The sequence below is a fragment of the Agelaius tricolor genome, unplaced genomic scaffold (assembly GCF_023055355.1).
Source record: "Agelaius tricolor isolate 1412-34295 unplaced genomic scaffold, bAgeTri1.0.p SCAF_58, whole genome shotgun sequence".
NCBI classification, from domain to species: domain Eukaryota; kingdom Metazoa; phylum Chordata; class Aves; order Passeriformes; family Icteridae; genus Agelaius; species Agelaius tricolor.
The window spans coordinates 1092765-1118544 of NW_027269318.1; the positions used below are offsets into that span (position 1 = coordinate 1092765).

A 25780-nucleotide genomic window follows, 5' to 3' on the forward strand; every position below is an offset into this window, starting at 1 on the left:
CCAGGTCAGCCCTGCACCTCCAGGATCTCCTCCAGGTCAGCCCCGCACCTCCAGGTCAGCCCTGCACCTCCAGGATCTCCTCAGGATCACACCTGGGTCATTCCCAGGATCACCAGGATCAGCCACGGGATCAATAAATCTCCATTGAATCACCAGGACCGTACCAGGCTCACCCTTGGGATCACCAGGGCCAACACCAGGTTCACCCACACTATTCCCAGGATCTCAGCAGGATTCCCCTGGGGGCACCCAGGAGTAGCTGCAGGATCTCCTTGGGATCACCCCTGGGATCCTCAGGATCTCACCAGGAGCAGATGGGAGATCACCAGGGCCACACCTGGGTGAGCTGCAGGGCTGTCAGGATCAGCAGGGCTACACCTGGATCACTCATGCGACAGGCAGGAACTTCCCAGGATCTCTCAGCATCACACTGGGATCACTCCCAGGAGCACGCCAGGATCAGCAGCACCCCCAGGATCACACCCTGAGATCACACCTGGACACCAGCACCCCTTGGCACCAGATCCCTGGGGCTGTCCCAGGCCCCATTTGCCCTAAAAATCACTAAAATTCCTTTTTTTCCTTTCACAGGTCATTTCCCACCTTCCCAGTCCCTGGGAGAGCTCCTCCATGGAATGGTGCTGGAGCACTTCAGGAGACCCAGCTGCTTCTGGGATACCTGTTCACATGGAATCCTCCAAACCACATTTACAGATTCCAATATTGAGATTTTGGGGATTTTCCCACATTTGGGAGCATGGTGTGGGCAGGAGGGACCCACAGGGATGAGGTGGGAAGCAGAGGAGGGGTGGATATAGGAAAGGACAAAGGAAGGTTTAATTCCAGTCATGTGGAAGCGTTTTCCTGGGAAATCCAGCCTGGCCTGAATTCCCAGCAGCTTTTGGAACCTCTGGAATTGGATCATGACAAGGAAAAGGTGATTTCTGGCACATTCTCCAATGCCCTTCCAGGGGCCAGGTGCTGTTATGGGGACACAAGGAAGCTCCAACAAATTCAAACAAACAGAGCACCGTGGATCCATTCCCTTTCCCAGTTCTCCATGGAGCTGGGGGTGGCCTGGGGAAAATCTGGGATGCCTGAATTTGGGATGCTCCTGCCGTGGCTGCTGCTGGTTTTGGCAGCGGGATGTTCCTGACAGCTGGGGGGTGCTGACTTTGGGGCTTTCAGCATTCTCCTCCCAGATCCCAAATCCTTCTGAGGGAGCTGGAGGGGCTCACCCTGGAGAAGAGGAGGCTCAGGAGGCACCTTCTGGCTCCTGCAATTCCCTGGAAGGAGGAAGGTTGGAGCCAGGAGGGGTCGGGCTCTGTTCCCAGGGAACAGGACAAGAGGGAACGGCCTCAAGGGCAGGTTCAGGTGGATATTGGGAATGTTCCTCTTGAAAAAGGGTCTCCAAGAGAGAGATCTCAAACTCTGCAAAGCTGCCCAGGGCAGGGGTGGTGTCCCCATCCCTGCAGGGATTTAGAGAAGGCCTGTGGATGTGACACTTGGGGACATGGTCAGAGTTGGTCTTGGCAGTGCTGAGGAATGGTTGGACTAGATCTTGGAGGGCTTTTCCAACCAAAACCATTCGGTGATTCCCCAGAAATGAATCTTTGTTTCATTCCTTTCTCCAGGCAGATCCAACAGGCCAAGCCATGACTTGTTGCTCCAATGGGAGCAAGCCCAGGAGAGCTGCAGCTCCAGCACCAGGAGAGAGGGAATCAGGAGCAGCCTGAGTTCCCCACAGCAGCCTCTGTGCTGTGATCCTGCCTTTTCCAGAGGCTCAGGAACACCAGTGGTGCTGTTGGAGCTGCCTGGCTCGTGTCCTGTCCAAACAGCGCCATCGATCCCCAGTAACTCCCTGCCTGCCCAAAGGTTGTGTGGGTCACTTTTCCTGCTGTTTATTTTTATAAATCGATGGTGGACGCGAGCAGGGGGCACTTCCTGAGGTGCCATTCCTTGGGGAATGCTGGGATCCAGGCTATGTGATGGGCAGGAAGGTCAGGGCTTTCTTCTTGCCAGCATCCGGGAGCAGTCCGGGTTTCCTGTGCATGTTCTGGAGGGCAGCCATGGCGCTGCTGAAGGTTTGCTGGGAACAGGGAACACAAAGGGGTCACTGAGCTCAGCTCGGCTCTCAGAGCACAGTTCTCACCTGTAAAAACTTTTTTTTTTCCCTGAAAAATAAAACCAAATGCCTTCTCAGACTTTCCAAGTGGTGCTGGAAAGAGCTGGGAGAATCCCCATCACGGCAGCATTGCTCTGCTGAGAGCAGATCCCAGCAGGCTCCAAGGAGAGGACAGGAATCCCTAGGAAATTCTCCAGAGCACTGAAAAGATGTCTGAGATGTTTTCATGGAATCCCAGAATTATTTCACTTGGACCTTAAGGCTTATCCCAATCCACCCCATTCCGTGGACAGAGACACCTTCCACTATCCCAGGCTGCTCCAAACCAAATCCAACCTGGCCTTGGACACTTCAGGGATCCAGGGGCAGCCACAGCTGCTCTGGGAATTCCATCCCAGTCTCTCTCCCCACCCTCCCAGCCAGGAATTCCTTCCCAATCTCCCATCCATCCCTGCCCTCTGGCAGTGGGAGCCATTCCCTGTGTCCTGTTCCTCCATCCCTTGTGCCTCTCCAGCTCTTTAGGGTCTGGAAGGGCTCTGAGGTGTCTCTGGAGCCTTCTCCAGGTGAACATTCCCAGCTCTCTCTGGGTGAGTTTGTTCTGGCCAGGTTGGACAGGGCTTGGAGCACCCTGGGATAGTGGGAGGTGCCTCTGCCAGTGGCAGGGGCTGGGACTGGATGATCCTGAAGGTCCCCTCCATCCCAATCCATTCTGGGGTTCTCCCTGGAGTTACCTTTTGATCTGTCTTCATCCTGGCCCTGTAGAAGGACACGGAGCCCGGGCAGTCCAGCAGCACCTTCTCCTGCACCTGCTCAAACCTGTCCTGCTCATCTTCATCCTGCCAGGGAAAAGCATCCCCCATTCCATGTGCAAAACACACACCTGCACACCTGGGACAACTGTCCCTTTTGTGGCACCAAACACCAACTCAGCCAGGAAAACCCTGGAAGTGAGAGGTTCCCTTTCCACACCTTGGAGGAGCAGCTTTGGGCAGGGCTTTGAGCAAAAACCTGCAAGGGTTGGGGTTTTCCCACAGGAAAAATGAACATTTCCCAGCTCTCCCAGCCTGGCTCCAGCCCTGCAGCAGCTCCAGGGCCTCTTCTGGATCTCTCCAGCAGCTCCAGGTCCTTGTGCTGTTGGCCCTGGGGCTGGGGCAGCTCTGCAGGTGGGGTCTCACCTCAGAGGTGCAGAATTCCCCCCTTCTGGTCACACTTTTTTAGATGCAAGAATTGTGGAAAATGGGGAGTTGAACAGAAATGTGCTTTTCAGGATGAGAAAAGATCCAGGTCCCCACATGGCTCCTACCACAGGAGTGGTACTGACAAGTTTGGCTGCAAAGCTGGGATCCCACAGGCTGGGAATCCAAACACCCCTGCACCCCCAGGCACTTTGCCCAGTTCCTGGTGTTCCACAGATGCCCAGGTGCCTCAGTCACTGTCCTGATTTAGTCTGTAAACAGTGAAGGGAATGTGACAGCAGGATGTGGCTCCAGATATTCCCTTTGTGCCTCATTCCTTCTCCTCCTTCTCCTTTTTCTCCTCCTCCTCCTTCCACAGGCTCCCTCACTCCCTCACCACCCCACACGTGGCTCCTGAGGAGAACCAGCAGAACTCTGGGATAACTCACCAGGCACATGACTCTGTTGATGGGAATCATTCCAGGTCTGATGTTCCCTCCAGGCTCCAGAGCTTCCTTCACATCCTTAGGGAGACGGTAGTTTTCGTTGTACCAGATCTCAAACTCTGCAAAGCCAAGAGGGCCAATTCATGGCTGTAATTCATCACCCAAAAGACAGCATGGATTGCTTATCCCTATGGATCAGGCAGCATCTCAGTGCTCTTAAACCCTCAGATAGGAGCTCAGAACTCCAGGATTTGGAGTTTAAACGATTGGAAAAGTGAATTTAAGGAGGCTGTTGGCTGTGCTGAGGTGGCCAGGAGGTGGTGGCCAGCTCTGGGGACAGTCCCCTGGCCATGAGCAGGCACCATTCCTGCAGCCCCCAGAATCCCTTTGGAATGGGCAGCACGGCTGGGGCTCGGATTTCAATCCCACACAGCCATTTGCCACCCCATAATAGGCAGTGAGAACACACAGCAGGTGGGAATTGTGTCCTTATTAATCCTGGGCATTTCCCAGGGCACTCCACTCCTGATCTGGGTGAGTCCTGCGTGTTTGAACAAACTGCAAACATCTGGAGCACCCAAAAATGCCAAACCCAGATCCAAGAGGAAGCAGCGGCACAGCTGTGATTGGGTCCTGCTTATCCCTGGATTAATGGGAATGATGGGAATGATTATCCCATTTCTTCCTGCGTGGGATGCTCTGATGGATCCAAGCTGTCCCCTGGCAAATGCTGCATCCAAATGTTTGGGGCTCTGGAATTCCTACAGGGACTGGCTTCCCCCAGAGGGGCAGATCCAGGGATACAGCAGGGCCAGTTGGAACCCACAGATTTCAAGGTGGAGCCCAGCAGGAATTTGCAGGGATTTCCCAGGCAGAGCTGTGGCTAAGCTCCTTTTCCTGATAAGGCTGCAGCTCTGGAAGCTGGAAATCACAGAGGGACAGAGGAAATATTGGGAATCCAGAGGCAAAGCCCTGTCCCAGGGCAATTCCTTAACCACCACCTCTATTAAATTAAATCAAGGATGAGATTGGGGTCAGCAGTGTAAGATTCCTTGTGGGGTGGGACCTGTGTAAGGGTGGGACCAAGGACTAGAGGGACATTATCTGTGAGAGAAAATCTGCAGCAATTCAAGGTAAGGTCAGAAAACCCCACCTGATTATGGATAAAATCCAGTCTGGAAGGCAACAGGACAAAGGACAACAGAGATGGAGGGACAGGACACACGGAATGGCTCCCACTGCCAGAGGGCAGGGATGGATGGCAGTTTGGGAATTGGGAATTCCTGGCTGGGAGGGTGGGCAGGCCCCGGCACAGGGTGCCCAGAGCAGCTGTGGCTGCCCCTGAATCCCTGAAGTGTCCAAGGCCAGGTTGGACATTGGGGTGGGAGCACCCTGGGACAGTGGGAGGGGATTGGAACTGGATAAACTTTAAGGTCCCTTCCAACCCAAACCATTGTGGGATCCCATGATGTTTGGGAGTGCTCCAGTCTGGATTTATCCCAGCTGAGCCCTGGTGCTCTGTACCTGAGATGAGCCTTTTCCTGCACTTATCCACGAGGTGCTGGCAGTACTGGATCTCTGCCTTCAGGTCCTTGAGCTCTGTAAAGCCAGCCCTGTGCTCCTCCTTCAGCTCCTTCAGCTTCACAATGAGGGAGAACTCCTTCTCATCGATGATCACCTGTCCTTTCTCATCCGTGTATTCTCCTGGAGAGGGAGAAAAGGAAGGGAAGGTTCTGCTGAGGGTGGAGAGCAGGGACAGAGCTCTGCAGATGTCACACCTGATCTGATGGAGGGTCTGACTTGGCTCCCAGGAGAAAAAATCCCTGGGATTGCTTAGATGGGAGATTGGGAAGGAATTCCTGGCTGGGAGGGTTGGGAGGCACAGGTTGTCCAGAGAAGCTGTGGCTGCTCCTGGATCCCTGGCAGTGTCCCAGGCCAGGCTGGATTTGGTTTGGAGCAACCTGGGACAGTGGAAGGTGTCCCTGCCCATGGCAGGGGTGGAGTGGGATGATCCTTAACATCCCTTCCAACCCAAACCATTCTGGAATTCTGTGACCACCCAAAACTGCTCTGGAACCTGGAAATCACATAGGGACAATGGAAATACTGGGATTCCAGAGGCAAAGCCCTATCCCAGGGCAATTCCTTAACCACCACCTCTATTAAATTAAATTAAATCCAATCAAGGATGAGATCTGGAGATCATGAGAGCTCCATCCCCTGTCCCTGCTGCCTCCTCACCCTCCTGCCTCCGCTTCTGCTTCTGAGCCTCCAGAGCCTCCTTGGTTGCCTCCATCTCCTCCTTGAGGCTGTTGATCCTCTGGGCCACAGAATGGCTTCCCTTCTTCTTGGCAATGAGGATTCTCTTGTTGTCCCTGAAGATCCTGTGGATCTCCTGTCCAGTCTCCTTCTTAAACACCTCAAAGGCCTGTTGCTTGGACAGAAGGGGCCTGAAAGCAGATACAGACACAGGAGCTCACTCTGTCCTGCCCTGCAGCGTGCAGTGAATGATTCAGGTTGGAAAAGCTCTCCAAGATTGAGTCCAAGCATCCCTCAGCACTGCCAAGGCCACCCCTGAGCCATGTCCCCAAGTGCCACATCCACATGGATGTCACATTCCTCCAGGGATGGGGAATCACCATGCCCTGGGCAGCTGGGCCAGGGCTGGAGAACCTTTCCAGGAGGAACATTCCCAATTTCCACCCTGAGCCTTCCTGTCCCAGCCTGAGGCCGTTCTCTCTCCTCCTGTCCCTGTTCCCCTGGCTGTCCCCTCCTGGCAGGAGCTGTGCAGAGCCACAAGGTCCCCCCTGAGTCCCCTTCTCTCCAGGCTGAGCCCCTTCCCAGCTTCCTCAGCCCCTCCTGGGGCTCCAGCTCCATTCCCTGGACATGCTCCAGCCCCTTAGTGTGGTGAGGGGCCCAGAACTCCACTCAGGATTTGAGGTGTGGCTTCCCCAGTCCATGGGCATAGCCACAGCTGAGCTCTGATGGGATTTCTGTGGGTTCCTTTGGGGTCCCTAGCACTGCTCCCATGCCAACCCCAACACCCAGTGTCCCCCAGAACAAAGCTCTTCACACAGACACCATATTCCTCAGGAGATGCCTCAGAACTGAGTATCCCCTGGAAAGCCAGCCTTTCATGGGTTGAATTTTCACCAAAATAATGGATATTGTTCCTCCCTATTGTTAAACAAATGCCTGTGCTCTGCCCATGCTGCATTCCCAGCAGGATCAGCCCTTCCTGAAGCCAAACCCCACAGCTCCAAGCTCTGGCCAGCTCCACAGCACTGCTGCCATGCCTTGGAAGTCCTGCCTGTTTCCCAAGTGAGAATTCCAAGTGCCACTCCTGACTTTTCTGTGAAATGGCTTTGATGCCAGCGTGTCCCAGTGAACACCTGCTGTTGTTCCAGTACGAGCCACCCCAGGCAAAAAAAGGAGAATGTCACAGTCCACAGATGCTGCTCTGTGCTGGTGACATTCCTGGAGAGCAGGATGGCTTTGGGAGCAGAAGGAAGAGACAGAAAACCATGGAATGATTTGGGTTTAAAAAATGATTTTTAAAGCTCATTTTATTCCAAGGCAGGTGCCCAGAAGGCTCCACATTCCTCACTCCAAACTGCAGCTCCTGCCTTCCCTGAGTGACCTCTTAAGGGCATTTTCCAGCTCCTGCAGGGCTGGGTGAGCTGGCACAGGGCTGTAAACAAGAGCCCCTGGGCAAAGTGCCACAGCTCCAGCTGCCAGCTGCTGCAAGGGCTCTGGGATGTGCCTCCTGCAGCTGCAGCAGCCTGTCCTGCCAGCCCTGGGAGCCCCAGAGGGACACAAACCCCGTGTGGAGGGCACAGAGGGGATGGAGACACGGTGAGGAGCTCCAGGAGGGAATTCTGCAACAGCTTCACTGCCCCTGCTGCAACCCAGAAACCACATCCTGGGCTGATGCCAGCCTGGGCTGCAGGAAATGGGGATTCTGCCCCTCTGCCCCTCGGGTGAGAGAGACCCCACTGCAGAGCTGCCCCAGATCCACCAGCACAGGGACCTGGAGCTGCTGCAGGGCTGGAGCCAGGCTGGGAGAGCTGGGAATGTTCCCCTGGAGAGGAGGAGGCTCCAGGGAGAGCTCAGAGCCCCTGGCAGGGCCTGGAGGGGGCTCCAGGAGAGCTGGAGAGGGACTGGGGACAAGGCATGGAGGGACAGGACACAGGGAATGGCTCCCAGTGCCAGAGGGCAGGGATGGGTGGGAGATTGGGAATGAGGAATTCCATCCTGGCTGGGATGGAATTCCCAGAGCAGCTGGGGCTGCCCCTGCATCCCTGGCAGTGCCCAAGGCCAGGCTGGATGGGCTTGGAGCACCTGGGACAGTGGAAGTGTCCCTGCCATGGCAGGGGCTGGAATGGGATAATCCCTAAATTCCCTTCCAACCCAAGCCAGTCTGGAATTCTCTAATTCCAAATAGCTCCATTTCCATGACTGTGGGGATTTCTGGCTGCATGTGAAGTCTCCCTGCAGTTTTCCCACTCACCAAAGGGATGCTGTAGTTTTCAGAGATTAAAGGAATTAAATGATTTTAAATGAAATAAAAATAAAATAAAATAAAATAAAATAAAATAAAATAAAATAAAATTTAAATTAAATTAATTTAAATTTAAATTAAATTAAATTAAATTAAAATTAAATTAAATTAATTAAATGAATTGAAGTTTTTAAATATTCCAGAGCAAGTGGCCAGGGCAGAGCTGGAAGCACAGAGGTGACCCCCACCACCACCATGTGGAGCTCAGGGGGTTCCCACCACCACTCCTGCCCTGTATTCCTGCAGATCTCCAAATCTCTCCCCTTTGCCTTGGAGCTGCACTCAGGGAACATAACCCAGTGCAAAGCACCCTCTGGAAAAGGGGATTTATTCCCTCCCAGGGAAAACCTACCTGAGGTTCTGGGCATCCTGGGCATCCTCAGAAGATCGGATCGAGGAGTCTTCATCACTGTCCTGGTCACCTCCTTCCTCTTCCTCTTCCTCTTCTTGTTCTTCTTCTTCTTCTTCTTTCTCTTCTTCTTCCTCATCCTCTTCCAGATCCTTGGTGGGACTTTTGGTTGATGAGGTTTCATCCTGACCTGTCTCAGGAAGAGGGCTCCCAATTCCTTCCTTCCTGCCAGGGGAGGAAAGACAAACCAGATTCCTTCATTTCTTCACCAGAGGCATCTGGAACCAAAACATGCTGCAAGTTTGGCTTTGCTAAGTTCAAAACTCATCTGAGGTAGCTTCTACCAAAGTTTCTGGAGGAATATCCCCTGACAAGGAATGAAATCAGCCTTGTTCCCACAAATCCCTCATCCTCAGAGTGGAGGACCTGCCCTGGATACAGTGGGATACAGGCCAGGCTGGAGGAGCTCTCCTGAGAAGGATCCCAAGGAGAGCAGTCCCACCCTGCCCAGCTTTGGGCACACCTGGACAAAGGTTAACCCTCTCCAAAAGGAATCTCCAGGGATTTGATCCAAGCCCACAGTTAAACCAAGCCTGGCTCCCTGCTCCTTTCCCTCCACAAACCCCTCCAGCATCAACTGCAGGGAACAGAAATAGAATCATCATGGAATCATGGAATGGGTTCAGTTGGAAGGGACCTTAAAACCCATCCCAATCCACCCCTGCCATGGCAGGGACACCTCCCATTGTCTCAGGGTGATCCAAACTCAGTCAGTCCTGCCAGGGCTCCAGGGGCAGCCACAGCTGCTCTGGGCACCCTGTGCCAGGGCCTGCCCACCCTTCCAGGGGATTTTTTCCTAAGGAATGCCGTGACCAGGAGAGTGGGATTTGGAACACATTCAGAGTGTTTGCCACATCTCCTGAAAGCAAACCAGCACAGCAGAGCCCAGGGGCCATGTGGACACCAAAGCCTTGGTGGTTCCTCTGCTCCCTCCACGAGGACTTTGGGGAAGTGTCAGGGAGGAACCAAGCCAGGGTTTACTTCTGTAAACTGAAGGCTCTTCCTCTGCTCAGGACTGGCTGCTTCCCCCTCCCCTCCCCAAATCTCTGCTGCTCCTCTGGCAGCTCCCTCCATTCCTTCCTCCATGGGCTGCACATCCCTGCCTGACCACAGCTGGGCACTGGCAACTGCTGGGTCCTGCACTGGGGTGCCACAAGGATTGGGGACAGCAGCTGGGAAAGGCCCTGAGGGGGACAGGAGGTGCCAGGGAACAGGCACAGGACAAGGGGAAGCAGCCCCAAGCTGGGCCAGGGGAGTTCAATTTGGATATTGGGAAAATTCCTTCTCCAAAAAGTCTGTCCAGCCCTGGCCCAGCTGCCCAGGGCAGTGGTGGAGTCCCCTTTGCTGGAGGGATTTAAAATCCCTGTGCATGTGGCACCTGGGGACATGTCAGGGGTGGCCTTGGCATGCTGTGGGATGGCTGGACTGGATGATCTGGGAGGGCTTTTCCAATCTTGACAATTCCATGATTCCACAATTATCAGAGGTAAAGGAGAGGTGTGTGACTGCTTAACTCACTCATCAGCTTCCTTCTCCCCATCAGAAATGGGGGATGTGGGAGGAGTTCCAATCTCAATAGTCCCTGCATCAACCTCCAAATCCTCATCCTGGTCAACTGTACTTTCCTGGAAAAGAAAGGAATATCCCATTTGTGCACACCATGGAAGCACAGAAAGGAAACATGGAAAAGAAAGGAATATCCCATTTGTGCACAGCCTGGAAAGATGGAAACACAAAGGAATATCCCATTTGTACACAGCCTGGAAAGATGGAAACACAAAGGAATATCCCATTTGTGCACAGCCTGGAAGTACAGAAAGGAAACACAAAGGAATATCCCATTTGTGCACACCATGGAAAGATGGAAAAGAAAGGAATATCCCATTTGTGCACACCATGGAAAGATGGAAACACAAAGGAATATCCCATTTGTGCACAGCCTGGAAGTACAGAAAGGAAAGATGGAAACACAAAGGAATATCCCATTTGTGCACACCATGGAAAGATGGAAACACAAAGGAATATCCCATTTGTGCACAGCCTGGAAAGATGGAAACACAAAGGAATATCCCATTTGTGCACAGCCTGGAAGTACAGAAAGGAAAGATGGAAACACAAAGGAATATCCCATTTGTGCACAGCCTGGAAGTACAGAAAGGAAAGATGGAAACACAAAGGAATATCCCATTTGTGCACAGCCTGGAAGTACAGAAAGGAAAGATGGAAACACAAAGGAATATCCCATTTGTGCACAGCCTGGAAGCTGTGCAGGCCTCACCCAGCAGCTCCTCCATCCCCTGGAACAGCCTAATGTGGGAACTAAAAACTCTGTGAGAGCCCATAGGAGGATTTATGGATTAGGTGGGATTTATACACCAGGCTCCAGACATTATAAGGATTAAAAAAAGGATCTCAGCAGAGGCAGGACCTCACCTTCTCCAACCCAGTGACACACAGGTCACTTTGGAGATTGCATTGTACAGGACCTTGAGGGGGCTTTAAACTGAAAGGGGCACAGTTTAAATGGGATATTGGGAAGCAATTCCTGGCTGGGAGAGTGGGGAGGCCCTGGGATGGAATTTCCAGAGCAGCTGTGGCTGCCCCTGGATCCCTGGAAGTGTCCAAGGCCAGGCTGGATTTGGTTTGGAGCAACCTGGGATAGTGGGAGGTGTCCCTGCTCATGGAATGGGATGATCTTTAATGTTCCTTCCAACCCAAACCTTTCTGGGATTCTAATTCCCATTTCCTAAATTATTCTGTGCAGATAAAGGGTCAAATTAATCCCTCTGCTGCCTGGAATTCCTCTTTGTTCATGGTGCATCTCTGCCCTGGACACATTTTTTGACAAACTCAGCCCAGTGACATTTCTGAGTTCGATTTCAACAGGCAAAAAATCTGCTTTATACAATTCCCATTTTGGCACAAAGGAGCCAGCTCTCAGGTGGAGTCTGGGCCAGGTGAAGCCCCAGGTATTACCTCCTCCTCTACCTCCTCTTCCTCCTGCTCCTCCTCAGCCTCCTCCAGGCACAGATCAGAGCTAGAAATGGAGCCAGCCCCAGCCACGGATCCCAGCCCGTACTTGTTCCAGAGCCTGCTCTCCAGTTCTTCCTCCTGTTGGCTAAGGAAAAAACAGCCCTTTAGGAATCCTTTCCCATCTGTGATCCCTGCCAAAGGCAGATTCCCAAAAAAAAAAAAAAACCTTTACCTGTGGTTTTATCCCTCAACACCCCTCCCAGGCTTCCCATGATAACCTTTGTCCACTCTCTTCCTCTCCTTTTCCATGACATTCCTCTAGGGCTCTTTAACATTAAAGCTTTTTGATGGTTATTTTAATACTTTCCAGGACCTTTTAATGGTCCACATCAAACCATGCTATCTCTGCACAGTCCCATCCCCTTGTTTGAACCTCTAATCCAGGTTGGAGGGGGCTTGGAGCAGCCTGGGATAGTGGGAGGTGTCCCTGCCCATGGGATGGTCCTTAAGGTTCTTCCCAACCCAAACCACTCTGGGATCTCTGGACTTACCTTAAAATTACTTTGAACTGTCTAAACACCTCCTGGATCTGCCTGACATTCACAATCTGAGGAAGAGAGGTACAAAGCCATCAATTTTGGTATTAACTATATAAATGAGTTTAAAAAAAATCAGTTTAAGGGGTTTTAAGATTAAGGAAAATACTTCCAGAGCCTCCAAATCAGCAAAAATGGAATGAAAACATGCAACAGACTTAACAAAGCAAAAAGAAATTAAATTACAATTCTGTAGTGGGTTTGGGGTGAAAAACAGCCTCTTCAAAAGACACTGTCACTGCTCTTCTCTTGGAGGAAAAGAGGATGGAATCAGTGTTTAAATCCTTTTTTCACTACTTACATCGATTTCCTCAATGACTCCTCTGAGGTATTTCTGGACTTGGGATCTGATTTCTGCTCTCTGAGCTGTAGTCAGGGGGTTGTAAGTCATCAAGGAATGACTTGTCTAAAAAAAACCCAAAAGATTGGAAAACTGAGAACCAGGGAGTTGCAAACAGCTGAGGGAGCCTTTGAGAACAACAGGGACAAAGCTTTGGGCAGGTCCTGTCATGGTGGGACAAAGAGTGGTGGTAAAGAGGGGAGATTCAGGATGGATTTGAGGAAGGAATTGTTCCTGGGAGGGTGGGGAGGCCCTGAGATGGAATTCCCAGAGCAGCTGTGGCTGCCCCTGGATCTCTGGAAGTGCCCAAGGCCAGGCTTGGAACACCCTGGGATAGTGGGAGGTGTCCTTGGCCATGGCAGGGGTGGGAATGGGATGGGCTTTAAGGTCCCTTCCAACCCAAACCATTCTGGAATTCTGTGATTCCACTGCTCTGGCAAACACCTGGAATTGCTGTGCCCATTTCTGCCTGGGATTCTCATCACCTGACTTGGCAGGGATTTGGGAGCAACCCACCGACAGAAGAGTCTGGAAAAAACCCAAACTCCATCTCCAGTGGCTGGGGATTGAAATTCCAACACCATCCCTCTGTGTGGGATCTTCAGAAGTTTCCCTAAGCCCCAGAGGGTGGTGCTGGGAGCAGAGGGAAGGACACAACCCCACTGGACAATGAGCTCACTCACCAAGTTGACCTGCATGATCAGCTCTTGCTTCAGGAGCTGGATCTCCTCCTCCAGAGCCTTCACTGATGGCTGACAGGGAAAAAAAAGGGTGAGAAAACCACTACATTATATTGGGAAAAAAAAATAAACTGCTAAAACAGCATGAAATTGGCTGCTGGAGAATATCCCAGCTGGATCCCAGCTCCCTCAGGGCCTGCAGCAGGGAATCAGTGGTTCTGGAAATCAGTTTGATTTTCCTTTGATTATTATTTTATATTTTATTATTACTCCCTACAGGGCAGTTTCTGCTGGGTGCTGCCTGCAGAGCCTGCCCAAGGCATCACTGCATTTTAATGGGATGATTTCCTGGTCTGGAATTGCAGGGACCATCAAATTCCAGGATCTGGGATATTATCCTGGAAGCCAAGCATTGTGCAGGGCTCACCTCTGCCCTGAACTCAGCAGCTCTGGCAGTAAATGGGACAAAGGGGAGACTTTCCTGTGCTGGATTTGACTGGATTTCTCCCTAACATGAAATATCTTCAAGGATTCACTTTTTAAAATGTGTTTCCAGAAAGGTGAGCACAAAAATCTTGGGATTCAGGGAGAAGTGGGCACTGAGCTGCTTTGCAGTGACCTCTGGAGCACCAAAGCACAAAGTTTCCTTCCAATTTCAGCTCCTGCAGTTTGGTTTTCATTTTCACTCTGAAAGTGCACTCTAATATCCTGTGATCACTTCCTTTAAATGATTTCCTTAATTACCCAAGTTTTCTAATTGTGGAGAAGCTGTTCTGTTACCAGCAGCAACAGGGGTGAAGCTGCAGGAGCACTGGAGATGATTTCCTGCATGTCAGGGGAATAATTCACCATAAAATCTCTCTGTTGAGAGCTGAATCTCATCAGAAAAATGTGGGATATGCAGAAGAAAGAATTCCCAGGAAGATGTGACCACCTGCATGGTTGTGCCATAGACCAGGGAGCTGTAATTAAAAACCTATAAAAAGGTTTAATATTGATCCATTTTATCACCCACCTAAAAATCAGCAGTGCCAGCTTGGCTGAGGAAGGGTTATTTATGAAACTACCTGATTTTCCTCAGGGTTTTCAAGTTATTAGCCTAAATATTAATGATAAAATGATAACATTTCCCTTCCCCAGGCCCCTGCTGTCCCTACCTCCCTGTAGAAGGGCTCGTTGGGGACAGGCTCAGCTGTCACCCAGTTCATCCTGGTGGCAAAGCGGAGGGAGGATAGCTGGAAAATAAAGGGTTAAAATAAATAAAATAACTTGGCAGAAATATCATTTTCCTGATCTTTCTACTTAATTCTGTCAGATCCAAGAGCAGAGAGGTATAAAATCTGTGAATTGTTCCAGGGGATTCCTCCCTGTTTGCTACAGATCCAGCTCGCACAGGGGGATTTTCACCCATTTGATCATTTACAGGTTAAAAAACAACCCCTGGGAGCTTCCTGCTCATTCCTGCTGCAGCAGGGAGCCAGCTCAGCTCTGCTGGGAGCTGGGCAATGCCAGGGAGTCCATCAGGGGATGTCCCATGGAAAAAATATTAATATTAATATTAATATTAATATTAATATTAATTATTACAATTATTAATATTAATATTAACTACAATATAAATATAAATAATTATATATATAAATATATATAAATTAATAATTATTATCAATACTATTATTATATTATTGCTATTATTATATAATAATATAAATATATAATAATTACTATAATTATATATTATTATGTTATAACATAATATAATATTATAATATTATAATATAATAACATATAATAATATTGTATAATATTATATAAATATAATATAATATTATATTATATTATATGAATATAAGTAATAAATTATTATTAATATAGATAATTACATTGATAAAAATAATATAATATTAATAATTATCAATGAATAACGATATTAAAATTAATATGTTATTATATATTCTATATTATTACAGATTATTTATTAATGATAATACCACCATGTGATAACATCATTGATATTATTGCTATTATTATTATTATTATTATTAATAATAATAATAAAAACTATATTATACTATAAATATATAATAATATATTATTATTGCTATTATTATATTATACTATATAATTACATTATATTATATTAATATATTATTATGCTATTATACATTATATATTATTAGTAATAAATTATTATTAATGTATATAATTACATTAATAAAATTAATATATCAATAATTACTAATTATTAAGAACTACATTAATAATTGATATATAATGGTATATCTATTATTATTGTTGTTGTTGTTGTTGTTGCTGTTGTTGTTGTTGTTGTTGTTATTTCTTCTGCAGTGAGCTTAAATCTGAGCAGCTCCTGCCTGCTCAGGCTCTCATCTGACAGGAGTCTGGATTTGAGCCTTTGGGATCAGATGGGTTCTCCAAAGTTTGGGATGAATTAGGAATTCCTCCCACTCACGGTTTCTTCCACATGCTCAGCTTCCCCATAGATGTTTGTCACCAGGGCAGTGTTGCAGCCTCTCCCTGGGAAAAAATCATAATAAAAATAAAGCAAATAATATCATTTTGGGTGATTTTTATTTTGTTGTTTCCTTTCCTGCAGTATATTTTATTATGTGCTGATTAAAATAGAGGAGAGGTAAAAATGGAGTTCTATTTTTTTATCATTTATTTTTTAAATGATAAATTGTTTAATTAAGAAATGATACTTAAATTATTTTAACTTAATAACTAATTATTTGTGACTTGTGGATTTTTTATTTAATTACATAATATTATTTAAACTTATAAAGAAGAAGGTGAAGAAAAAGGTAAGAATAAGGACTAGCTTCTGTCTTAGAACTTCTATCTTGTTTTATATATATTACTGTATTTTAAAACTTTAAGTTTTCTACTATGTGATATTAGACAATTTTATTTAAATTATATGCTTATAATTTTAGTTTTATTATTTAATTTTGGAAATTTTTTCTACGGTTTTAAGTTAAATGTAATGTTTGCTTGGGGGTCAGTGTCTGTTAACACAGAAAGTCTAAAATTTTCAGTAGCCAGGGTTCCAACAGAATCCCAGGATGGTTTGGGGTGGAAGGGATTTAGTGATCACCCAGTGCCACCCCTGCCATGGCAGGGACACCTCCCACTGTCCCAGGCTGCTCCAAACCAAATCCAGCCTTGGACACTTCCAGGGAACAGCCACAGCTGCTCTGGGAATTCCAGCCCAGCCAGGAATTCCTGCCCAGGATCCCACCTAAGGCTTCTTTCAGTTTAAAGAAGCACAAAGGATGTAACTGTCCCTCCAAAGGGCACAGAAACAGAGGCACAGAGTGACTAAAAAGGCGAAATTTGTGTCTCACGGAATGAGGATGCAGAAAGAGAATGGGAATAAAAACTCTGAGTTCCAGGTGTTGGTAAAGATTCTATTTCTCAGGATGCCCAGAGCAGCTGTGGCCACCCCTGGATCCCTGGAAATGTCCAAGGTTGGACACTTGGAGCAGCCTGGGACAGTGGGAGGTGTCCCTGCCATGGCAGGGGAGGAATGGATGATCCTTAAGGTCCCTTCCAACCAGCTTAAAGAAGCACAAAGGACACACCAGGGTGTAGGAGTCCCTCCAAAGAGCACAGAAACAGAGGCACAGAGTGACTAAAAAGTTGAAATTTGTGTCTTATGGGATGAGGATGCAGGAAGAGAATGGGAATAAAAACTCTGAGTTCCAGGTGTTGGTAAAGATTCTGTTTCTCAGGATCTGATCCTGAGCAGCTGTGGCTGCCCCTGGAACCCTGGAAATGTCCAAGGTTGGACACTTGGAGCAGCCTGGGACAGTGGGAGGTGTCCCTGCCATGGCAGGGGAGGAATGGATGATCCTTAAGGTCCCTTCCAGCCCAAACCATCGCAGGATTCCCTGATCAATGATGACCTTAGGAGTTGCCCTGCCCAGTTTTGCAGGAGCTGGGGGCAGTGCCAGCCCTTACCCAGCGAGTCCTTGAGGACGTGGGTGAGTTTGCTCTGCCTGAAGGGGATGTGCTCCCTCTTGGGATCGGCCAGCGCGATGATCAGCTGCTCCAGGAACGACAGGGACTTGTTGATGTAGGAGGCCTCCACCCTCACCTGGCCCTCAGACTGCAATGGAGAGCAAGAGGAGACAGTTCTGGTCACACACAGGAGAGGGAGGGTTCCTCAGCAGGGCTGATGTTGTTTTGATTCTGATCAATGCAGAATGTCACAGAATCAGGGAATTGCTGAGGTTGGAAAAGGTCTCTTAGATCAGTCCAATCATCCATCCCCCAGCACTGCCAAGGCCACCCCTGACCATGTCCCCAAGTGCCACAGGCACAGGGATTTAAATCCCTCCAGCAATGGGGACTCCACCACTGCCCTGAGCAGCTGGGCCAGGGCTGGACAGACTTTTCCAGGAGATACATTCCCAGTATCCAACCTGAACCTCTCCCTGAAGCCATTTCCTCCTGTCCCTGTTCCCTGAGCAGCTGGGCCAGGGCTGGACAGACTTTTCCAGGAGATACATTCCCAACATCCAACCTGAATCTCTACCTGAAGCCATTTCCTCCTGTCCCTGTTCCCTGGCAGCAGAGCCTGACCCCCCCCGGCTGTCCCCTCCTGTCAGGAGCTGTGCAGAGCCACAAGGTCCCCCCTGATCCCCCTTTTCTCCAGGCTGAGCCCCTTTCCAGCTCCTTTAACCCCTCCTGGGGCTCCAGACCCTCCCCAGCTCTGTTCCCTTCCCTGTTTTTCCAAAAGGACCCAAAGGAACCTGAGGAGCTCCCAGCACTCACCCCAGTCTTGCTCAGCCTCTCAGACCCTGCCAGGTCAATTAAGGTGATTTTAGATTTAAGGCATTTGTGATTTGTGTAATCTCTGGAACGACACTGAGGGAGAGAGGAAGAGAAACTGCACTTAGGGGCAGACAAAACTGAAATACAGGAAAAAACAAAGATCCTCTTGGATCCCTAGAAAGTTGTCCAAATTGACAGGAACAAGGCTGGAGCCCTCACCTCAATGTACATGGTGAAGATGCAGTGGGATCTGGAGGAATTCTTATTCAGGCTGTGCTCTCCTATCACTCTGTTGGTCTCACCCTGCCAATGGAGAGAAAATTCCAGGCTCTGCTCATAGAATTGTGGCTTTTTGAGGATAAGCCAGGCAACATCTCTGTGGCTCTTTCCATTTCCTGATGAATGGAAAAGCAAAGAGCTCCCCAAGCTTCAAATGGCACTGAAAATTCCCACAGGTGTGGTGGGCAGGGATCTGAACCTCTGCCAGGAACATGAAGGGATGTGGGAAAGAGCCTTAAAGTCCATCCCATCCAACCCCCTGGATGGGCAGGGACACCTCCCACTGTCCCAGGCTGATCCAAGCCCCATCCTTGGACACTTCCAGGGGTCCAGGGGCAGCCACAGCTGCTCTGGGAATTCCATCCCAGCCAGGAATTCCCAATTCCCAATCTCCCATCCATCCCTGCCCTCTGGCAGTGCGAGCCATTCCCTGGCTCCTGTCCCTCCATCCCTTGTCCCCAGCCCCTCTCCAGCTCTCCTGGAGCCCCTTTAGGGCACTGGAAGGGGCTCTGAGCTCTCCCTGGATCCTTCTCTTCTCCAGGTGAGCATTCCCAGCTCTCTCAGCCATCATCACCCTCCTTCTGCTCTTTAAAAAGGAAGAGGCAGCTCCTGCACATTCTGGAGCTCAGGACACCACTGAGTTATTAAAAAGGCCAGATTTTAAGGACAGCAGATGGCTCTGGGTGAGGATCCACCTCCTGCAGCCAGATCCAATCATTCATCCCTGTTTTCCTCACCAACTGGAGCATCCATGAGGAAAAGATGCTGACCTCAGTAATCAAATCCCCTTACAAACCTCTCACCCTGAACAGCCCTGCTGTGAATTCCAACAGTGCCGTGATCACCCCAAACCATCTTTTCTTGGAGCATCTTCCAGAATCCCTGAGCCAGGGACATTTTCCTTGCAAGACCAAGAGTTTTCCAGCACAGCCAAGATGGGTTCAATGGCTGAACCTCATTCCACCACCTTGGCCGCCCACTCCTGCTTTTCCACTTCAGCCAGCACCCACAACCACGGGATTAAAGGGGATATTTGGGTTCTCTTGCCTCAAAGAGGAGATGCAGAGCCTCCTCCTCATGGCTGACAGGGTGGATGGAGAGCCCTTTGACATAAACCCCCTGGGGACCATCCATGACACACAACTGGTTGTCCTTGCAGCCCCGGCCCAGCGCCGGCGCCAGGAGGTCAAACAGGGCCTCGTTGTAGATCTCCAGGTAGGAAATTCGGACAGTCACCAGGATATTGAGGAATGCTGCAGCTGATTTGAAGACCTGCACCAAGACAAAGGGTTTGTGTCCGTTCACAGGGAGGATTTTCAGTTATTTGTGGCTTTTTAGAGAAGATATTTGGGTAGATGTTGATATAAGATATAAAATCTGTGGTGGTATAAGTAGATGTAAGATATAAGATATAAAATCTGTGTGGTATAAGTAGATGTAAGATATAAACAGAGAAGATATAAAAAGATAAGTTTCCCATTAAAAGCAGCTGTGGGTAAAGAGTTGCTGAAAATTCCTTCTGGCCTTGTCCTGCTTGGAAATCTGAGAATGTGAAATGAGAAGGGTATAAAATATAATTAGATATCAAATATAAATAAATACATTGAGGTGTATACAAGACATCAATTTCTGTAATACAGAGACAGATATTGAGAGAGAAATAGTTCTGAACAGCTCCAAGTGCATCTAGGGGTCTGTGGGGCAAAATCTGAGCTCCTAGGGCTCAGGTTGGATTTGGATTTCACGATCTTATAGAAGTATGGGATTCTGGAATGGTTTGGGTTGGAAGGGACCTTAAAGGCCATTCCATTCCACTCCTGCCATGGCAGGGACATCTTCCACTGTCCCAGGTTGCTCCAAGCCCTGACCAGCCTGGCCTTGGGCACTTCCAGGGATCCAGGGGCAGCCACAGCTGCTCTGGGCACTCTGTGCCAGTGTCTCTGTGCCTTAGAGGTGTTTTCAAATTATTTTATGATCAGTTTTATCCTGATTTCACAAAATAACAGTTTGGAAAACACCTCTTTTGAAGGCTTAGTGACATTTGGGGAGCAGCAAGAATTCAAACAGGAACTAAAGGGGAACAACCTCTGAAAATGACAATAAAACCCCTTTATTCTTTAACCATCATCCCTGGGGTAAAATGAAGGGGGGAAAAAACCACATAAAACTTATTCACTGTGTTCAAACACTTTTCTATCAGCAAGAGGTGACAGAAGAGCTCCCTAGTGTCTCTCCCTCCTCCCCTCCCAGCCAGCTGCAGTCAGTACCTGCTGGATAGCTCTGGGGATGATCCCCCTGTTCCTGTACTCAGAGGCTGTTCCTGTCATGGTGTAGGTTTTGCCAGCTCCAGTTTGCCCATAGCACATGATGGTGCCTAAAAAATTCCCAAAGCAAAAGGAAAAACTCAGGAGAGAGCCTTCAACAGGACAGCAAATGGCTCTCTGCTCAAACCCAATCTCTTGTTGTGATCAAAAGAATAAGAATTGCAAAAAATCACCGTTGTAGCCCTGCAAAGCTTTGCACACCAAGTCCTTTGCCACAGTCTCATAAACCATTTCCTGGGAAGTGTTGTGGAGGACCCCATCCAGCTTGAAGGACCAGTCAGTCTGAGAGTTATTCACAACTCCTCCCCTGGGACTCTTCTGGATGTAGATATCGATGCTCTGCAAGCCAACAAGAGAGGGAGATCAACTCAACAACCCTGAGGGTTTTCAGCACTTCAGGACCTGGGGTTAAGTAGAAAAGGGAGCACAAATAACAGAGTTATTTTACTGCCTTGGATGGTTCTAGATGTCCTAAAAGTATCTGGTAATGCTCTCAAAATTTCTGGTGACAAACATTATAAAAATAAAAGGAAATGTGGTTAAGCTCATCTGTTTAACTTTCAGTGATTTTGTGCCTCAGGGAAATTAATTAAGCAAGAGAAGGCAAAGGGAGGAATTTGCATAAGAGAGGATGGAAATAGACTGTGCCAATTTGTGGTTAGCACTGGGAAATCCTCATGGATCAGCCAGCCCCAGTCCTTTGGAGGGTTTTCCTGGTGATTGTACCACAGGAATTGTGTTTTCCATCCTCACACTCGCTGTGACAAAACCACAGCCGAGCAGGAACACACCAACCAACACCCCCAAAACATTATCCACGGCCTCAAGGGATGGAAAAGTCCTGGTTTTCCATTGGAAAAGCTGCAGCCAAACTCCAAAACTTTCCCACTTCAGCTTCTTTGGCTCTACCTTGTTGTCTGCCCCAAGCCTGATCATGTCTTGGGCAAAATGAGCAGTTGGCTTGACCCGCACGAACGCCAGGACTCGACTTGGTGTTCTAGGGAGGGAGAAAAACAAGGAAAAGAATCATCTTTCACTGTCTAAACTGAAATTTACATTATTTCTCAGCAAAAGGTGAGGCAGAGGAGTCAAAATTCAAAGCAAAGTGTTGGCAATTATTCAGCTGCAGTTTTTATTCCCCGTTAAAAGCAACTGCTGGCAAAGAGTGGCTGAAAATTCCTTCCAGTCTTGGAAATCTGAGGGTGTGAAAGGAGAAGGGTCAAACTGATCCTGATTTCCTGATTTCCTCATGTGCACCAGGCTCAGGAGCACTGGAGAACACCACTTTTCCTCCACTTAGCCTTGGGAAGCAAAATATTCACAGGAATGGGAGAGGGATTTCCATTTGTCGCACACAGACATTTATTTTAAAAATAATTTCAATTCCCAGTGAAATATCCACAGGCTGGAGGATCTGCTGGGTAAAACCCTCACGAGGAAGGCTCAGGGATCATCCAGCTGCTGAAGCCACAAGCACTGAGGATTTTTAAATCCCTGGAAATGTATAAATCCCACATTTTCCCTCAAACACTTCCTGCAGACAGCCCGTGCTCAATAATTGTGCAATAAGCAGTGACAGCTTCTGGTTTGGGAAAAAATCTTTGGGATTTCTGGTACATCCAGGATTTTTGTGACCTCTCACAGTTTACCTGCTGTAAAATGAATTGTGGGGGTTGGAGCTGAGCCAGGATTTTCTGGGTTTAAAGCAGGGTGTCAGGAACAAAGTTCCCTGGGCAGCTGTTATTCACAAGAAAATTAAAAACCACAAAAAAACTGGGTTTTTTTCTTCTTGTAAAAAAATCTCCATAACCTTAACAAAAAAGACTTCTCTCCCTAAATAAACTTTAAAAAATTATTCTAAAAATAATAAACAAAATTTAAAAATTTAGGTATAATTTCTTTATATTATTAATTTTTTAAAAAGTGGGGAAGGGAAGAGAAGTATTCTGAAAGGTTTATTTTAATTCTCACTACTTTTTTTTTTCCTTTTAATCACTATTAATAAAACTTTCTTTATACCCTTTTAAAAGTTTTAAACCTACTTCACCTTTCTCCTAATCCTATCTCACAACAAAAAATAAATACACTAGTAATTAACCAATTAACCAGCACACTCATAAACATTAATTAAAATAAAATTTAAATTAAAAAAGTTTTAAATTAAGAAATCTAAACCACTGCACAGGGGAACATTTGAGGCATACCTGGGGCTTTCACCCTCGTGCTCTTTGTCACAGAGCAGTGAGGAGATGATGCTCTCCTGGTCCTCATCCTTCTCCTTCTTCCCCTGCTCTGGGCTGTGCTTCTGCTCCTGCTCATGGAATTTCACAGAGCTCACAGAAACCTGTCCAAAAAAGCCCCAAAACCCAACGTTGGAGCAGTTGGGAATTACTTCTCCAAAGCAAGAAAAACAGCAGAGAAAGAAGGAAGGGAAAATTTTGGGGAAGAGCTTCACTAGGAATCAAAGAGAGGAGAAATTCTAAATAAATGGCATTTTCCTTGCTGCAACTTTGTGGGATTTGGGCAGATGAGGACAACAGCAATCATTGCTGGGAATGGTTGTGAACACCAGGAGAGGGGAGGGAATTCCCAGAGCAGCCCTGGAAGTGTCCCAGGCCAGGCTGGACACTGGGGCTTTGTGAAAAGTGCATATTAGATGGCTCTTTGCAGATATAAAAAGGAATACTAGATGTGTTATGCTGTATTCATTAGTAGTGCTGTATTCATTTTTTAAAGTAATGTGGTAAATATAATTTTATATTTATAAAATTATATAATTATATATATTATTACATTGTATATACGTATTATATAATGTAAATATTATATATATAATATATTATATATATTATATATAATATACACTATATATATTATAATATATAATAATATATATTTTATATAATAATACATATTTTATATATTTTATATATAATGTATTATATATATTATAATATTATATATTATATATTATATATATTATATATTATATATATTATATATAATTACATTGTATATACATATTATATAATGTAAATATAATATTATATATATTGTATAATATTACATTATATAATATTATAATTATATAATTTAACTATAATATTACCTAATATAATATTATATTTCTTTTATATATTTATATTCAATATTTACATTATATAATTACATTATACATCTATATTTACATTATATAATGTTAAAATAGAAACTATGAGATGTAAGATACTTTTTGCAACTAGCTCAAGAAAAGGATGAGATAATCAAGGAATTCTTTGCACAGACATAACAGCAACAAGACACCAAAAATCCCCAAGAAAAGAATTATTGCCTCCTTATCAGGAAAGACACAAGCTGCTTCCTTCCAGACATGAAGGAGCCAACAAGATGAAGGGGGGGAGTTGACAATAACCAAAGAATTTTTGCATCATGTATGAGATATATAAATATGCAACAGGCTGTTGGTTTTAAGGTTAATCCTTTCTTAGTGTGGGTTAATTTGCCCAGGAAGCACCTGAATTGCCCATCTGTCTTTGTTTTTATTGTCCTAACTCCCATTGTCCAAATTCTTATTACTCTAATTTGTATTACTATTTTTATAACCGTTTTATTACTAAAAATTTAAATTTTAAAATTTAAAATTACTTCTAAAAAATTTAAAATTACTAAAAATTTAAATTGCTAAAAATTTAATTTTTTAAATTTAAACTTTTAACTTTTAAACCAAGCGATTGGCATTATTCCCAGCCTTGGAGCTGCCTGGGGCAGGGGGTGGGTTTGAGGTCACTCCCCATCCCAACCATGCCAGGATCCGTTGGAATTACCTCTTGTTCACTCTCTTCTTTGGCCGCAGAAGTTGCACTCTTTTCCTGCCCCTGAGAGCTCTCCTGCTCCTCTTCCTCCTGCCAGGGAAAAACAGCCCCAAATCCCACGTGGGCATCATCCACACATCTCCAAAGCCTCGCCAGTGGGAGGCTCCCCTCCCACGGCTCAGATTTTGGGGAAAGTCCCTCTGGAAGGGCTGGGACCTGCCCGGGAAAGCCTTGCCAGTGGGATGCTCCCCTTCCCACAGCTCAGATTTCGGCAGGAGTTTGGGGAAAATCCCTCTGGAAGGGCTGGGACCTGTCCAGGGAAGCTGTGGCTGCCCCGGCAGTGCCCCAGGTCAGGTTGGACACTGGGGCTGGGAGCACCCTGGGACAGAGGGAGGTGTTCCTGCCATGGCAGAGGGTGGAATTGGATGATCTTTAGGTCCCTTCAAACCGAATCACGCCGTGTTTCCCTCCAGCTCACCCCCCGAGGCGGGTGGGGGGCGATGCCCAGGGGCAGGGGGGCGACGCCTGGGGGGGCTGATGCCGCCTATGCGGGGATACGACCTCCGATCGCCCCTCGAGGAGGGGAGGGCGAGCCCCCCGGCCCTGTCCCACCTGCGACCCCTCTGCAGTCGATTCCGGCGTGGCGTCCGGGGTCGCCATGGCAGCGTCCACTTCCGGGTTCTCTATGGCAACGGCTACTTCCGGGAGAGCCCGGAAGTGGCCCCGCATACGGCGGCCGGGCGGGGCCAGCGCGCGGCGGGGGCGAAGCGAGACGGCAGCGGGACGGGAGTGGCCGGGACGATGCTGGAAGCGGCGGCGGCGGCGGACCCGGAGCTGGATCCCGAGGATCTGGTGCATTTCTCGGTGGGAGACCTGCCCAGCCGCGGGTATGGAGTGATGGGCGAGATCCGGCGGCAGGGAAAGCTCTGCGATGTTACGCTCAAGGTGCGGCCCGGCCCCCGGGGGCGGCGGGGGCGAGGGTGCACCGGAGGGGTCGGAGCGGGGCTGGGAGAGCTCGGACCCCGAGGGGAACCCCGGTCACTGATGGGGATGAGGGACCCCGAACCCTCAGGGGGCTCAGAGAGAGCTCGAGGGACCCCCCGGCTCCTGAGAGGGACCTGGACCCCTGAGGAGGTCACGGGTTTTGGGAAAGGGGAGGCTGAGGGGGAATCTGGGGGTCCCTGAGGGGGGCTGAGGGACCCCCACAGCCTTTGAGGGGGGCTGAGGGTCCGCAGCCTCAGAAATGAGAGCTGAGGGACC

General features: G+C 48.0%; 1 protein-coding gene across 2 annotated transcripts; it reads right to left on the reverse strand.

Annotated features, from left to right (window-relative positions):
- Positions 1 to 1885: 1885 nt before the first annotated feature.
- On the reverse strand, positions 1886 to 25413 carry KIF9 (kinesin family member 9). 2 transcript variants are annotated; one of them, XM_071456411.1, is made up of 23 exons: positions 25133 to 25413; positions 24533 to 24610; positions 22913 to 23052; positions 21618 to 21705; positions 20882 to 21047; positions 20652 to 20758; positions 19432 to 19656; positions 18325 to 18408; positions 18106 to 18198; positions 17290 to 17437; positions 15779 to 15843; positions 14463 to 14540; positions 13309 to 13377; positions 12587 to 12691; positions 12241 to 12296; positions 11693 to 11834; positions 10235 to 10341; positions 8660 to 8881; positions 5988 to 6196; positions 5271 to 5450; positions 3750 to 3865; positions 2857 to 2961; positions 1886 to 2089 (listed from the first exon to the last, which is right to left on the reverse strand). In XM_071456411.1, the coding sequence occupies exons 1-23, from the start codon at positions 25376 to 25378 to the stop codon at positions 1982 to 1984; spliced, it is 2937 nt and encodes a 978-aa protein (XP_071312512.1). In that variant the 5' UTR covers positions 25379 to 25413; the 3' UTR covers positions 1886 to 1981. The 2 variants fall into 2 exon arrangements, with proteins under 2 accessions (XP_071312512.1, XP_071312514.1); XM_071456413.1 differs by lacking the exons at positions 1886 to 2089; positions 2857 to 2961; positions 3750 to 3865; positions 5988 to 6196 and having other exon boundaries at positions 5287 to 5450.
- Positions 25414 to 25780: the final 367 nt, after the last annotated feature.